This window comes from Buteo buteo, chromosome 16, assembly GCF_964188355.1.
Source record: "Buteo buteo chromosome 16, bButBut1.hap1.1, whole genome shotgun sequence".
Lineage (NCBI taxonomy): Eukaryota > Metazoa > Chordata > Aves > Accipitriformes > Accipitridae > Buteo > Buteo buteo.
Genome location: NC_134186.1, coordinates 17,272,985 through 17,289,424, shown reverse-complemented (window position 1 = coordinate 17,289,424; position 16,440 = coordinate 17,272,985). Strand labels below are relative to the sequence as shown.

General features: G+C 40.5%; 1 protein-coding gene across 2 annotated transcripts in view; it reads left to right on the top strand.

The window, feature by feature from the left end:
* The first annotated feature begins 4,766 nt into the window (after nucleotides 1-4,766).
* The window catches only part of PDE3B (phosphodiesterase 3B), a 93,000-nt gene continuing 81,326 nt past the window's right edge, over nucleotides 4,767-16,440 (top strand). For both annotated transcript variants that reach the window (XM_075048019.1, XM_075048020.1), the window contains exon 1: nucleotides 4,767-6,066. In XM_075048019.1, the coding sequence (XP_074904120.1) occupies nucleotides 5,038-6,066 (1,029 nt within the window). In that variant the 5' untranslated portion in view covers nucleotides 4,767-5,037. The remainder of the gene's footprint in view (nucleotides 6,067-16,440) is intronic.

Here is a 16,440-nt window from a genome sequence, read left to right as displayed (position 1 = left end):
GGGGTTTTTTTGCTAACTGATTATAGCTGTAATAATGCCATTTCTTTATTCAAGCATCTGATGTAAAACTCATAACAAAGTTGAGGTACACACAGACAGTTACTGCCTGCATCATCTTAACTGTCTGTATATTAATTTGCAAATTAATTTCTCAAACTGTAATATTCAAAGAAAAAATAATCCAAAACATGGTATTCAGACATCAACTTCCTCATAGATATGAATGAAAGAAAAGCAGCAAATGCAAGAACTTACTAACTCAGAGCTCCAACACATGATAAGTCCTCTATTTCCACCTTTTTTTTTTTTTTCCCACATACGCTCTGCACTACACCAGTATTCAGGTAGCAGAATATTGTACCCTGGACAAGGCATCAATTTACCCATTCTTCAATCATACACAAGAATTTCTATGCAAATGATCCCAGATTATGATTAGAAAGCCAAGCTATTTAAAACTACGTACCTGGTTTAATTTTATTTTGTTTTCAATTTCAAAGCATACTTTGTTTAAAGAACTTGATTAAATCTAAGTCCATTATTAAAAAGGAATCTCAAATAGAACAAATGCATTTTGGCCAAGATAAAGTTCAGTCCTCATGAAAGCCATCAACCATATCCAAGGCAATTTTGTCATAGAAATATACAAAAAGGAGAATCTAGAAAGCACTGATGTGTCTCATAATTCCCTGAAATATTGCCCTGTGAAAGTTTCAAAGTTAGGCACCATATTGTTAATCTCTTTCCCCATGTAAAAAGGGCAAGGATTACAGTCAGAGCACAATTACATACAATAATAAATAGATCTAATTATTATTACTTTGATGAATGTAGAATGGAAGGCTTGAAGAGAAACCTTAAAGAGGACTTCCTAGAATTTGATTAACCTTTCTGTGCTGATACATGAGAAAGCACAAAATGGTTTTCTGAAGCGGAGAGCTGGCCAACTGTGTCCAAAGTTATTAAACAGATGCAAAAGTTGTCCACATGGTGAGAAACTGATCAGAATCGCAGGACTAAATTAGGAAGGAATAATCAAATGTTTGTATTTGACGTGTCTGAAGAACAGGAGACAACAAAGGTACTTTGAGGTGAAAACCACGGCAATTTTGAAGAGAGCTGATCCCTGTGCATACCAAGATTACAGGGCACACAACAGCCAGGGAACTGACAATAAATAAATAAATAAATAAATTGGGCAGTGCAAACAGAAGGGAATGATTAAAACTTAGAAATATTCAAGTGGATGTGGTAAGATCTAGACATGTTCTGGATGTGTGGGTCAAAGGAGGGAAACAGGCTAAAGAAGATGCCAAGATTACAGCCTTGAGTGAAGAAAGTCATGGTTATATTCTCTGCTCTGTCTAGTTATTCTGTTTTGGAACAGAGGACAGACAATGAAAACAGTAACTCAGCACTTTGAAATATTATAGCCCAATTTACCAAATAGCAACTGAAGACATCTGTTTGTACGTTGAGACTATAGTATCAATAGCCACAGTTACATAGGTGCAGGTATTCTATCATATGGTACCTTAAGAACCAATCAAAATCACTAAACTACCTATCTTGTTAGTGAAACTGAAAGATGACAACAAAAATACATTACCCTGAAATTAACTTATTCATTCCAATTTAAATGAAGCACTTTATAGTTTTCTGTATTTGTTTAAGGAATAGTAAATTAAAAGATATTTCTTCGTTTAAAAATTATTCTATCACAAGAAGAAATTTAGTTAACGCTCTTCTAATTTATGATAGATGCTAAACTACTCAAACCAAGTTTTTCTTATTCTGAAATTGTTCATGATTAGATTGTAATCTCCTCAGGACAGGGGCCTGGAACATGCCAGGAAGAGTACTGTTAGGCAACAGAGATGCTACTAGAGAACAACTATATTCCCATTACATTTTGGAATGAATTGTGTATACATTTCTTCAGGGTGTTTTTGCACAGACATCCCACTGAAATAATAGCTAATTAATTCATTATAAATAATCTGAAAACAAAAAAATAGTAAGGTGGTGAAGTATGCTGCTGATACTGAGTTACTGATGGTAGTAAAATAGAGCTGGCTGAGGGAATCTGCAAACAGCCTCACAACACTGATTGCATAGGCAGGTGAAATTTAATGTAGATAACCATAATGTAAACACAGAAAATAAATCCTATCCTTACCTATAAAAGTATTTAATGGATGTAGATGTTAACAGTCAGAAAATAGACCCTGGGATCTATATAGTTAATGCTATGAAAACAATGGTCAATGTTTGTTCAGTGGCAAAGAGAACAACATTCAATAATGCTCAGTTTATCGGCTTTCTCACTTCCCTAACAAAGCAAAACAAATAAATGACAGGAATTATAAGGAAAGAACTAGATAATGACATGAAAACCATTATTTTGACTGCTCTTGTGACCTGAATACTGTGTGTAACTCCTGGTCTCCTCATCTCCAAAAGCATATAGTAGTGCTCAAAAAATAAAATAAAAAAAAAAAAGAGAGATTAATAGTAACATGTGAAAAAATCAAATAGACTAAAACTCTTCAGCTTGGAAAATACAGGACTGAGGAAAGATACAAAATCATGAGTTGAAGACAGAAGGTGACTAGAGAGCAACTGTTCATTGTTTCTACCAAAATGAGAAGAGTGTCAACTAGGACAGATAGGAAACTTTAAATAAACAAACCCACATTTCACACAATGCATAGTCAAGTTGCACTGAGCAAGGATCTCTTCCGGTTGTACACTGCAGATGCCAAAAGCCTATGTGGACTTAAAAAAAAAAAAATGATTGGGCAAATTTGTGGAATAGAAACCTACTGAAAACTGTTAAAAATAAGACACCACTTCTGATTCAGAAAGTGCTAAAGCCACAGATGGTTGCATTCGGGGTATTAAGGTATCATATGATGTCCTATCTCTGCACTCTTCCTTAGGCACTTTCTAGTGTCTGCCACTACAGACATATATACTCAAATATGATGTTTTAATGAAGACTACACTATTTATTTCTGGAATGTGTTTATTTCCTAGCTAAATTCAAGGGAATCGAAAAATAAAGGATATGCATAATAGCGAAATACATCTCAGCCTTGAAAACATTTACATATACACTTGATTGTGGTCCAATCAGTATCATTAACATACAAACAGAAGTAAATGTAAGAATACAATCCCCAAAAGAACTTCACATTTTCTCATTTGAAAACCTTTGAACACGGATTCTGTACCATCATATTGGTACTAAGTGTACCAAGTCAGGACAGAATTTTTTTCATTTTGGGGAAAGAGTGTAGGAGTATTTCTAACAGAGGAAGGTGTACTAGAGTATTAAAGTTCCATCAATTTGATCTGCCTTTTGAAAAATCATTACTTATTTCCATTTTCTTACGTACAGAAGTCACTCTGTTTGTCACTGCATATTGTATTTTCTGTCAGGAATCATGCTGGATGATTTCTGCATATTGTCAACTTCTAGGCCCGTATCCTGCAACAGCACTTCCTGCTACACCACAGCTTCCCCAAAGCAACTGCTTCTCGACTGCTATTCAAATGTAGCAAATCACAAGCAACGGCACCAAGTCATCTCAAGAATTCCTTCTTTCAATAAGCAAGCAAAAAGCGCAATCATCGACTTACCTGATTTGATTTCTAAACCGATTTAAACAAGCAGTACAGTATTACATAGAAACACGGATCAAAGGACATTTACTTTTAAGTAACGAGGTAACGATGCACAGTTATAATTTCAAAAGTGCTAAGCAGTTACCCTTCCAGAAACAAACAAACGGGATGAATGAGCAAAGGGATTACTCAAAATCCCATCAGCTGCCTATTTTCACTTGCAGCACTCTAAACACTTTTTAACAGTCTGGTCCAAAATGATTATTTTGATCCATTCCAAAGGGATTAGCCGTGCAAATAATCAAACCCGGTCGAGCAATGTGGTCTAATCTTTAACTTAGTTAAGAAAGACTGGGGAAAAAAAAGTGTAGAAAATTACTCTAATCCATACTTACTTTTCAGGTGTTAAAAAAAAAAAGAGGGATAGTCCTTAAAGGGAGAATACTTCGATACTCTGTGTGTGCTTTAAAGCCCGTCCTAGCAACTCCTCCGTGGTATCTCAAAACAAAAAGACAAGATAAAACAGAAAGTTAAACCAGCTCAGCTGCTTCTGTCCCTCGACCGCTTGACCAGACGTCCGGTCCCGAGGGCGGTGCGCGGCCGCCTGGGCTGGCAGGGCCCCGGCCCGCTCCCCACACGCTCCCCCGTGGGGGCGGCCGGCCGCCGCGCGGGGGATACACGGAATTTTTTTTTTTTTTTAAAAGATCTGTCTAACACACGCGGAGAGCGCGGTTCCCTGGGGCCCGGGCGCCGCGGGATTCCTCGGCCGGCTGCGGCGGGACCCGCGCCGGGGGCGACCGGGGCGCCGGGGGCGACCGGGCCGCCGGAGCCGCCGCGGCGGCCGCAGCCCCAGCGCCGCCTGTCACCTCTGGGCCGGCGGCCGCCGGGCACGGGGCGGCGGGAAGGAGCCGGCGGCTCGCGCCGGGCGTGGAGCGCGAGCAGCGCCTCCCCCGCCCCCCGCCCCCGCTACCGTGCGGCCGTTAGCGCGTGGCAGTTAGCGCGCAACCGCTCCCGGGGCGCGTGCCGCCGCAGGGGCTTCCGCGCGCGCCGTGTGCAGCGGCGTGAGGGAAGCCGGGCGGGCGGGGGCTGTTCCTCGCCTCGCTCCCACCCCCGCCGGGGCTTCGCCGGCGGCCGCCGCTGCTGCCGGCGAGCGCTGGGAGGCGACGGCGAGTCCCCGCCGCCGGATCCGTTCGGGGAAAGCGAGCGAGCGAGCTGAGCGAGACTTTTACCTTTTCTCTCTTTTCCCGTCTTCACCCACCATGCTGCGGACTCCGCTGCCCGCGCAGGAGAAGCGGCGGCTCAGCCCGGCGCCCTTCTCCTGAGGAGATGAGGGAGACGCGGCCGGGCCGGAGCTAGCGCGACCCGCGCCTCTCCCCCGTCCTCCCCTCTCCCGCGTCCCCGACCACCATGAGGGAAGAGAGAGAAGCCGCCGCGGCCGCCTCCCACCACGGACCCAGCAAAGCCCCGCAGCACTGCCAGCAGCCGGACGACGGCGGGGCGGCTGCCCCCCTGGCGCTCGCCGGCGGCGGCGGCAGCAACCCGGAGAGCCTGCGGAACGGCTACGTGAAGAGCTGCGCGACCCCCCTGAGGCAGGACCCCCCGAAGAGCTTCCTCTCTCTGCTGCTGTTCCCTGCCGCCGCCGCCGCCTCCTCCCGGGCTCTGCTCAGCCTGGGCGCCCTGGCCGCCCTTGTCCTCTCGCTTCTGGCCTTTCACGGCCGGGGCAGCGCCGGGGGCCAGCAGGACGGGAGCAGCTGGCGCAGCCCCCGGCCGTTGCACGCCTTGCTGTGCCTGTCCCGCTGCCTCAGCCCCCTCTTCAGCATCGCCTGTGCCTTCTTCTTCCTCACCTGCTACTTGGCCCGCGGCAGGCGCGGAGAGCACGGCGGCGGCACGACCCGCTGGTGGCTGCTGGCGCTTCCCGTGTGCTGCTACTCGGGGGACTTCGTGGCGCTGCAGTGGCTGCTGCCCGTGGAGGGGCACGGAGAGGAGCCCCAGCCCCCCGCCGAGCCGCAGATGGTCCTGGGCAGGCTCCTGACGGTGCTGGGCTCGGTGGCAGCGCTGACCCTGCTGCAGAGCTCCCTGAAGTTGCGCCGGAGCCTCCTCGTCTTGGTCTTCTCCAGCCTGGTGTGGCTGGTGTCGCTCACCAGCCTTCACTCGGTTCCCCCAGCCCTCAGACCGCTGCTGGCCGGCTCGGTCGGGGTGGCAGGCTGCCTGCTGGCACTCTGTGGCGGGGAGCACGGCATCTTTTCGGCTCAGAGCCGAGGAGCGCACCACCAGCATCATCACCACCCACGGCTCCCCAGCGTGGAGGAAAAAGTGCCTGTGATCAGACCCAGGAGGAGATCTAGCTGCGTATCCTTAGGGGAGACTTCGGCCAGCTACTATGGCAGCTGCAAAATGTTTAGGAGACCCTCGTTGCCTTGCATTTCCAGAGAGCAGGTAGGTTTCTCCGAAACTGGAGGGAGAAACTTTGAGGAATGAGCGCCACTCACTTTTCCTAACTGCTGTGTATGTCTGTGCGGGATGCCTGCTAACTGTCAAACTCCTGTTAGAGGAATGGAGGAAAATGTTGGTCCCTTAGTGGGTTTCTCAACTCGGTTCTGCAGAATCGATATAATCCTTTATGTCTGTATAGAAGCTGTTATAGGGCAGAAGGCTCGCTCGCTCTTTGTAGGATCTTAAATATTAATAAGTAGTTCTTATTGGTTAAAACAGAACCCCAAACCAAACATCTTCAGCTATCAGCTACCTTGTTATTTTGACTGTTTCTTTTCCAAAGACCAACAACTCCTCCGCTTCTGGCAGACTTTACGAGAGAAAGCAACCACAGCTTTCTAGCTCCTCGGCACTTCTGGTTCTTCCCGCTTTCTATCGACAAAATGATTGCCAAGTGCTAAAGAAATATCGGGGTTTGAGGGGTATTATTTATCAAATGTTGGCGTTGTTTGAGTGGCAGCTGTCCTTCTACCTTGCAGATTACTATCTCTTGTTTCTCTCTCTCCCACTCATCCTCTCTTCCTCGCTCCACGTAGGTTAACGTTAGCTTTGGGTTGATGTGATTTAAGAAACTCCTTTTTACTGAAGAGAGAGCTGTACAGGAGAGTCTGGAGGCATGCCTGAAACGCTCAGTTTTATTGAATGGAACTCTGTTGGTTTATACCTCTCGGAAAACTTTTCAATGAGTTTTGTTTTTTGTAGCATGACCCCCCGGGGGGTGGGGGGGGGAGTTTGTTTTTATTTGGGAACTTGCACGTGAGCTGCAGGAACATCGAGTTGAGTTGCCGGTGGAACTGACCCGAGGCTGCGGCAAGTGGATTATCAGCCCGTTACGGCGGGGGGAGGATAAGGGGAGTGTATTTAATAAACGTGCAAGTGAACAGTTTCTGGGAAGTGATTGTTGCTGCAGGTTCCCCCATCTACTACTGTTGTGCCTGAAAGTCACGGGTACCGAATGAAATTTTCTAATCTTGCTTTGACATGTATTCTGTAATGCACTTCTTGTGATTGACTGTGAAACAGGTCTGAGGAAATACGAGGTGAATCTGAAACGGTGGAGTAGTTTTCGAGCATTTCTTTCCCTGCTTTTGCACAACAGAATAGTACAGCGGTAATTGTTTTTGCATAAAAGGTTAAAATGCAAGTATGCTATAACAGGCTTCAGGAATAGTCATTCAATAAATTTCAAATTATCTAATGCATACTATGAAAGAAACATTAAAATATTGTACTAACAGTTAAGATATGTAGGGAATATTGTATAATAATTTACTTTCTCTGTTCCCTTCTGGATAGTAAATGCTCTCTGTTTCTGTCACATTTGTCTGCAGTACAGAAACCTCAGAAAATGTGGTTTCATTAACCTTTCTAGACGATAGAAGATATTTGTTCTTATGCAAGTTACTAAATGCTTCCTTTGATATTCGGCTCACTTCCTAAAGGCATGCGCATATTTCAAGTTAAGGCATTTATTATTCTTTAAGTAACATCATAAATGTCAACCATAACTAAATATGTAGAATTTATTGGCAGTACTTAAATCATACGTGTTCATAATAAAATGTAACTGTTTGGTAGACTTCCAGAATGTGATATCTTTGTTATCGCTGGAAGTGAACAGAAGCAACAGAGATCTGAAATTCTTTGTTTTCCTAATAGTCTATTACGCTTTACAATAAATATTTGTGCTTTACTAAGCACAGTTTAAATGGGATTCATAGATATATGTTCTGTGTAGTATTTTATATGTGATTTTTTTAAGGATAGTACAGGTTAAATCCTCTGATCTCCTGTCTGACTTGGAGAAAGACCAGACATTGCAGAGCTGATAAAACATCAATTGTTCTATAATGCTTCCTTGAAACAGAAGAAATGTATGCACTTAATGCTTTTCAGAGAGCATTTATTATGTGAATTTTCTTTAAGGACTGATCACATGTTTTGCAGATCTTTATAAAATATTACAATGATTCTTTTCCAATATTAATATTTTAAGCGTGAGTTTAATGAGCCTTGTTAAGGAAGATCAGTGGAGTACAAGGAATGTGCTGCAGGTCCACCATGACGGGGATACTTTGATGAATGAGAGCTAAGTTGCTATTATGATTCTATTAGAAGTATTTTGAATGATTGTTATGAACCTCTTGTATGTAGAGGTTTGTATGAACCTCTCCAAGCAGGGGCACATAAGAACAAAAAAGGCAGGTGTATTGAATCATAGAATCATAGAATACTAGGTTGGAAGGCACCTCAAGTATCATCTGGTCCAACCTTTCTTGGCAAAAGCATGCTCTAGACAAGATGGCTCAGCACCCTTTCCAGCTGAATCTTAAAGGTGTCCAATGTTGGGGAATCTACCACTTCCTGGGGGAGATTATTCCAATAGCTGATTGTTCTCATTGTGAAAAATTTTCCTCTTGTGTAGATTTTAGTTACTCTTTGAGGAAAATTGGGAATACTAGCACTGACCTTAAGTTTTCAGTTACTTGTTGATTTGAAGTTATGCCCGACTCTCTGTCTAGTTAAACACATGAGAAAATAATTATATTGAGTTGACTGTTTTTTTCATTAATAAGCTTAAGCCAGCAATTCTAAGGGGTCTGTGTGCATGGAGAGTGTGGGGGGGTAGAACAGGTATGTGCAACCAGTAGTGTGCGCACACTGGAATTGGATGGAGACTATCACTGTTTTATGGGGTAGAAGCGGAAAGAGGCCATGTGAGCACGATCCTGTAAATGCTTCCCAATTTGAGCAATCCTTGTGACAGATATTTAGATTATTGCTTTCTGTACTTGTACAGGTATGGCGACTATAATGCTGCAAGGTTGATAAAATTAGATTACCTCTATTCATACCTTTTATATGAGTATCTATGCTTACTTTAGCCACCAAAGTCTACCAATTCATGCTGTGTGTGGCTTTTCTGCAGTACATAATGGCTAGCAATGTAGTTTGAGGTGGGAGGAAAGAGTCTTGAAGAGATTATATCTGTTGAATTTTTATGTGAGTATACTTAAATGCCATTATCAAAATATATAGATACACATAGAAGGAAGCAATATGACTAAAATTAAGGCTAAAAATTAGGCAAATGCAATGTCTTTTCTGAACTCTACTATATTAACACTTCTTCTGCTCACAGAAATTCATATGATTTTAGCAGTAAACAGGCTTTTTATATTCTTACTTCAGTATTCATCTTGGACCTAGAGAGGAATTGCTTATTAGCAGTATGACTGCAGTATTGATTGGTATTACAAATTTTGTGTAGATGATGTTTTGATTGCATGTATTAATCGGATGCTAATCTGTTAGCTGTACCTACCACTATTGGTATCAAAGGGTTTATCTTCATTGACTGTTGCCTATTTAGCACTTAATTTTTTTTTATTTTATTATTTTTTTAATCATGGAAGCCAAATCAGAATTGGGCATCTAAAAGGTGCTTGTCAGTATTGCAGATCTTGTAAACACTCTATGTCCTGAAAAATATTGTAGTAAACCTTTTTTTTTTCTTTAACATGATGGTGAACATGTATATAAGAGCAAATAACTATGTGTAGGAACTCGGAACTCGTGCATAGGAACTTCTCAGAATCCAGAAAGAATATGTGATTTCTAAAATTAATGTTTTTCCTTAAGTAAAGAATAGGCCTTCCTAATTAAATACACAGAATATGTGTCCAAAACAGTCTGCAAACAGAGCTGATATTTTTCCTAGTTACCTGACTAGATTCAAACACGTGGGAAGGCTGGGATATTTCATGGATAAAGACTGCTTTCATGTTGCACTCTGTTAATTACAGGAAGAATTGTCTTGTGGTTAGGTTGTTGGATTGACTGCCACCTCTCCCCAGTTTCTGTTCCAAGCTACCTCGTACCTTTGATGCACTATTAGGAACATCAGGACTCAATTTCAAGAGTCTAAAATATTTATGTAACTTGAAATTAATGCAGTTCCTTATTTGCTTAGACAATTTGTATCTGTGTCTGTTACCTATTTGTGAAACAAGTTATACTTTGTCCTTAAGTACTCAGGGTACAAACTCAAGTGCAGAAGCTGTCTATTAATATGTATTTTACAGTCTTGAAATTGTTAAATAGATACTGTTTGCAGCCTAGAAATGTGAACCTTTACCTGTTGATTGCAGCCAACTCTTCTTGCTATGCATTTGACAAACTAGCTCTTTGAAATTTTAAGTTTTCCCCTAGTTATTACAATGACTGTTACCACAAGTGTACCTGCATGTCAAGATTTGTTTCTGTTGTTAACGGAATCTTCGTATCTCTTGGGTTTTTATTATTTGTCATGTGGGGAAAATCAAGATAGAAATGTGGGTGTGTTGAGCTGTGAATGTAATCAATTTCAGTGGGTTGTGACTGAATATGGGGAATATACAAAGAGAATGATTACATGGTGAAAGCAGCAGTCTTGGAAAACTGTTTTTGCAACTTTCAGATGAGTAGGATTATATTGTTTCTGTCTGGTGTTCTCTGACCTTGACAAAATGTTTTGCACTAGATGAAATGTGAAATAAGAAGAGTCTTGGTAAAAGTTGGATCCTTTTTTCTTCTTTTTTGTCCTTTCTTTTCATCCTGAAGTTATATTCTTGAAGTATTATACTGCACAGAAAGGATGATTTGAGCATGGTCTGCCCATAGAGACCTGTAGAGAGGTCAGAGTTTAAGATGGTATCCTCTGGTAAAGTGACCACCAGGACCATACAGTGGTTCACAGAGAATGACAAAGAATGCTGTTAGGGAGACTGAGTGCAGTTAAGAGCTCTTAGCTAAGTTTACCTTAAGCTGGTTTTTAGATATCCAAGACTTGGTGGCAGTTCATGTTCTGGACAGAAAAAATACACTAAAATCAGGGAAATGTCTGTAAGTTGTCAGTGTAGCAAAGGGGGTTGACTGTTTCTGCAGGTGTGGTTTCCCAGAAGGAAAATGTAAAAGGAGAAAGGAGGGAGATCAAAGACAACTGCTATGGAAACGCTGGAGAAATTTGGAGGAAAGTGAGGGTGGCATATTACAGGAGTGGCCAGCACGCCAGTAGGAAAGAAATGGAGGAAGCTGGGAGAGAAGGTTCCAAGAACTGCATGATTGACTGTGTCAAAGAAAACTAACAGGATAAATTGGATAAAGTACTAATTTTCAGCTTTGACTAGGAAGACATTTTAAACTTATGAAAGAAAATTGTAGAGCTGAGGAACAAAAGGTTCCCAGGAGAGTGTCTAGAATGGCAAAGAGGACAGCCTCCACACTGCGGTTTGTGAACAGTATATTCTGTGAGGTTAAATATGAAAGGGAAGAGAATTACAAGGATTCAGGTATGTTTTCCTGACGAAGATTCCTGTTTTGACACAATGTATGTGTGTGCATGTATATGCCTGCAAGTACCATCCTAATAGCTGAACTTGACCAACTGAACTGATTGAATACTATGGCCTTAGAAGTTTCAAAGACATAAAATTCCAGCAAGTTTTGTGAACAAAGGTGCATGGTAAGTGAAGACATGCTACGGAATATACCCCAACACAGGGCAAGTTTGCAGTGTGAGCTGAACTCCAAGAATCCATGTGAGAATGTCTCTCATGTCATGAGTGAATACCAGAACTGGGGGTCGGGAATTCTGTTAAAGCCTGAGCCTTATTTGACATTTGATAGGAAAGTTATATTTTAAAAAAGCTTTTTTCCTCCTGTTTTGGTTTTCTGATACCTAAAAATGAAAACTTCATGCAGCCTTGCCATCATTCAGAGAAATCACTGAACAAAGCCAACCGTAACTATCAGGTCTGGTGTTCAGAAACTAGTTGCTCAAAGATGGAAAAGAAGAAATCTTGTACTGTTGTCTGAAGATAAGGATTACGGACAGGGAAACTTGGGGATGTAGTCTGTTCTGTTGTTGATGCAAAAACTTATGGGAGAATACAGATGAGAACCTTCTGTCTGCCAAATGAGAAGAGAGGGCAGACCACGTGAGGCTACAGCCACAGAATATTTTGTTGGAATCTTACCCATTTTTCCAGGATAAAACTGTGTGGAAAGAGAGCTGAAAGAATAGTTTAAGATGAGAGTAAAGGGGAGTGAAAGGAGACATTGAATTTTAACATGACTTTTTCAGTGGGTAAAAACAGTACTTAGTAAGATGGAATGACACAACAAGTAAATTTTAATGGAAAAAAAATAATGGGACTTTTCTGCAACTCAATAGCAGGAATGAAAATTTAAGGTAAAAGTGAGGGCTTGGATTGGTCAGGGCAGACTGTGTAATTTGTGAGTGAATGTTAGTGAAGCATAAAAAGGATCAATAACTTTAAGCATCCAGTGGAAGTAAAAGAGCACTACAGCCTTCCAAACAGACAGGAACCATGGATGCTAATAAATTAGAGTTCACAGGGTAACAAGTAAACTGACAGATGGCGGTATTTTGGAAGGGGAAGTGTGACAGAAACAGATCGGAGAGATCTGTCCTTAAGGAAGACTTGTTAAGTGAATGGCCTTATTGGTGAGCGTGACAAAATGAAGTGTTCTAGGAACTAGAGACAGCATAACAATGAATGACTGCTGAAATAAAATAATAGTTCCTGGAGCAGCTTTATATTTGAAAATGGTTCATACAGCTTTGGGAAAGGATATAATCCATGTAAATACAGGCATCTGGTGACCAGGAGTAAGTTTTGATGTGTTGGGCCATCCCTATGTTTTCATAGCTTTTATATGTAGCATGTTCCTTTGAAACAAGTGCAAATTTACTGGGAGAAGGACAGAATAGAGCACAGATATCCAAGTAATTTTTTTATATCCCTCTGTTTGATAGTTCAATATTTGTGAAAACCAGTGCTGCTATGCAGAACATTCGTGACTATCAGCACTAACCTCACTTTGTACAGGAGGTGTGGAGAAAGCCGACGTATTTCCAATTAAATGACTGATTGAATGGTAATCCTGACAAGTTTTGTTACCCTGTGCTGAGTTGCCGGCCTTAATGTTCCTTTATGCAAACCCAAATACATTCACTAAGTTAAAGGCATATTTGCAGCAAGTGTTCCATTTGTTGTTCATATGATAAATTAAAGTTTGTTTTATGGAATGTTAAAATGATCTTTTTGCTATATAACTTACTATTTTTAAGCTATTCAGGATACCATGTGAAGCTGTGTTTGGGTGCTTTGGATTTGGTTTTGAGAGATCTTCCATCTTTTATGAGGAACATTCCAGGCTTTTTGGTATGAATTAGCAATACAGGTACATTGGCTTAGCTATATCCATGCTGGTAATAGTAATTGAGAAGTATACCTGGGGTTTAAATTGGGATGTGTACTTTCAGTATACCCAAAACACCCAGTGCTGCTCCCCTGCCACAGAGGAACTGTACCACTGTTAGGTGGTGGTACAGCAAGCCTGTGTCACACCTGCCTGTTTATATCTATTGTCCTTACAGTTTTATCAGCAAAGTTCATAATATAGAATAAACTCTTCTGTAAGTGTGTGAAACTTAAGGTTTGCAGAGGGAAGTTTTATCAGTTTTATTGAAATAACAGCTTAACTATGATTCCCTGCATAGACACAATGGTATTAGTGTGTCTTTCTTAACCTTCATTTTTGGTCATGTTACATTTTCTTTTTGATTAGATTAAACCCTTTTAACAGGATAGGAGCTAAACTAAAGGCTAAAAAAAGGCGTTCTTATACTAGGCTCACTGTCCGCATCTTTAGCATGGTTTTTGTTCTAATGTGACCTAAAATTAAAGGCCTACATTTATATTTAGGGTCTTTTTATTTTTCTTGGAGTTAGTTTAATATTACAGATTCATCATAATGTATTTTCTGTTTTTTTAAATTTTTTTTTTTTCTCCTAAGCATTGTTGTGCCACTTCAGGGATATAATTTTGTTCCTTCTATCTAGTAGATTCTCTTAAAGGAATTCTAAATTTCTAGGTACTCTTAAGTTACTAATACAAGATAAGAAGTACAGGGTTTTTTTAAGAACAGGTATCAGTGAGTTTTTCTAGTACTTTTGGCTCTCCAGAACAGTTTCCATCCTTTCACACAAATTGCTGATACACCTACTGTTTTTCAACATTTGATGACTGATAAACACTAATCCTCAGATATCTCATTATCTTCTGTGTGAGAGTTATATGGTGGCCAAGGAACCTTAGAGTGTGTATGACTTACAGAAGTGGATGACTTCTTAACTGGGCTTGTAACCTTGGAAGTGAACTGACTTTTTGTGAGCTTTCTGTGGGGCAGGGGTTGATCTCTATATTTATAGGACATCATTAGCAGTTAATAAAATTCAGTGTCATGCGTGTAGTTTAATGATGTTAACTTTAAAAATAAAAGGAATGTTTCTGAGAGAAGTCTTAAGTGATTACTGTCTTGATTAATGTCCACACTAGCCTTCATTTCGTTTGGTTTGCCACCTAGACAGTGTAATGTGTAAATGCACTTGCAGGCTTTTTGATACCCGCTCTTGCAATTCCATAGTATCCTACACATTCTCACTCCCTCGTTACGTAGTATGAAATTAAATTTCAATTAACTTAAGCTGCATTTTTGTAGATGCAAGCAGTTATGGTCTTATGTGTGGGTAGTAGCAGAGGGAGATTTGTGTTGAAACCTGAAGGTGTGATTAGCAGACTAAAAAAGTTTAGATCCTGCTGTGCCTGTGAAATGCCATCTGCTCTGGCACTGCCCTGAAGGAATTGGCTCAGAAGGGAAGAAGTAAAGGCACACTAGCACAGTTTTCCTCTTGACTAGCCGGATCTGCGAGAAGCAGGCTTTATTTTGCTTAGGAAAGATGAATGTTGATCTGGGTTATACTGTTTCCGTTGAGATTGTCTTTACAAAAGTGCACTGAAACACAGATGTACCTACTGTGTATTGTATTGCTGCTTATAAACTGAGGTAAATAAACACAAACTTTAGTGATGACAGGGGCTTGGTTCTTCCTAACACGTTAGTATAGGATAGAGCAGTATATTTCATATTTTTACTAGAAAACACAAACAAACTTGTGTTGTCCACCCTATACGTGTTCTTATTCTGTCCCAGTTTCAACTAACTGCATTTTCGGGGCAGCATAGTATCCATTTCAGGATCACTGAAGCATGCTTACAAAGCAGATTTCAAATGAAACTTGCAATGAGGGAATTTCAATTGATTATGCACAGAGATGTTTAACTAATCTTTTTTTTTTCTTTTTTTTTTTTTCTTTTTTTTTTGTGTGTGTGTGTGTAAAAAGTTGAGGAATGTTAGGATCTTTCCAATGATTAAAAAAATGTAGTATGTCTATCTGAAGTTAAAATGAATGATTACCATGATGTAAATAACAACTTTGTGCTGTTACGGCAAAGCGCAGTTGAAAGTATTTTGATTACAAGTATCTGTTAACTTATTTTTATGTAGTTATAGAAAAGCATTAATTATAATCTCTGTCAGAGTTTCTTGCTACTTTTTATTCACCATAACAGAATGTTTCCATGCCATGGTAATATAGAAAATCTAATTTTTATTTCTATTTGGAGTTTCTGGTTGAACAAGTTTGATTAAGAAAGAAGAGTTTGGAACAGCTTTTGTGTTAATGACCAGTCTTTTTTTGTCATTGTTTTTAATTAATTTATTTTTCATAACTGGCAGCCTGTTCGTTAGATGCCAAAGGATTTTTAAAGAAGCTTGAAAATAACAGATTTGCAAGTGATTTTCTATGATGTCAAGATGAAAATAAGAAAAAGGGAGTAGCTGAGCAGGGGCAGATGCTGGCTATTGCTTTTAAGGGTGGCCTATGTTTTCAAACCCTCTGAGACAATGAGCGTCATATTGGAGACATCCACAGAATGTTCTGAAGAAGAAAATAGTACTTCAGTCTATGTGTGAAGGATAACAATTTTTTATGAAGAGTAAAAATCAAAACTAGTTAAAAGACACTAAGCTTCAGGCAGTCTTATTAAAACTGAGTAATACTCTGTGCTTACATATGAAATTTGCATAACCCATTATTAAGATCATTAAGGATATAATTCCAGGACAAACTCATTTAGAAACTGATGTTACATCTGTAAATATGAAATTGATATCTTGTTCAGGAAAGTATCTTAACAACTTTAGAAAAGATTCAAACTGTGTTTCATATGATAAAGAGATGCTCTTTTGGGATTAACTATAAAAGTTGATACAGCTTCAATAATGGACCTATAAAGGTATATACTTAGTCTTATGTCATTTTTCTTGTATGAGACTAGTTACTGTTAAAATCTCATTGCTAAAGATGTGTAAGTCTTCTATACTTGCCTTAACAGTTATACTAGTAGA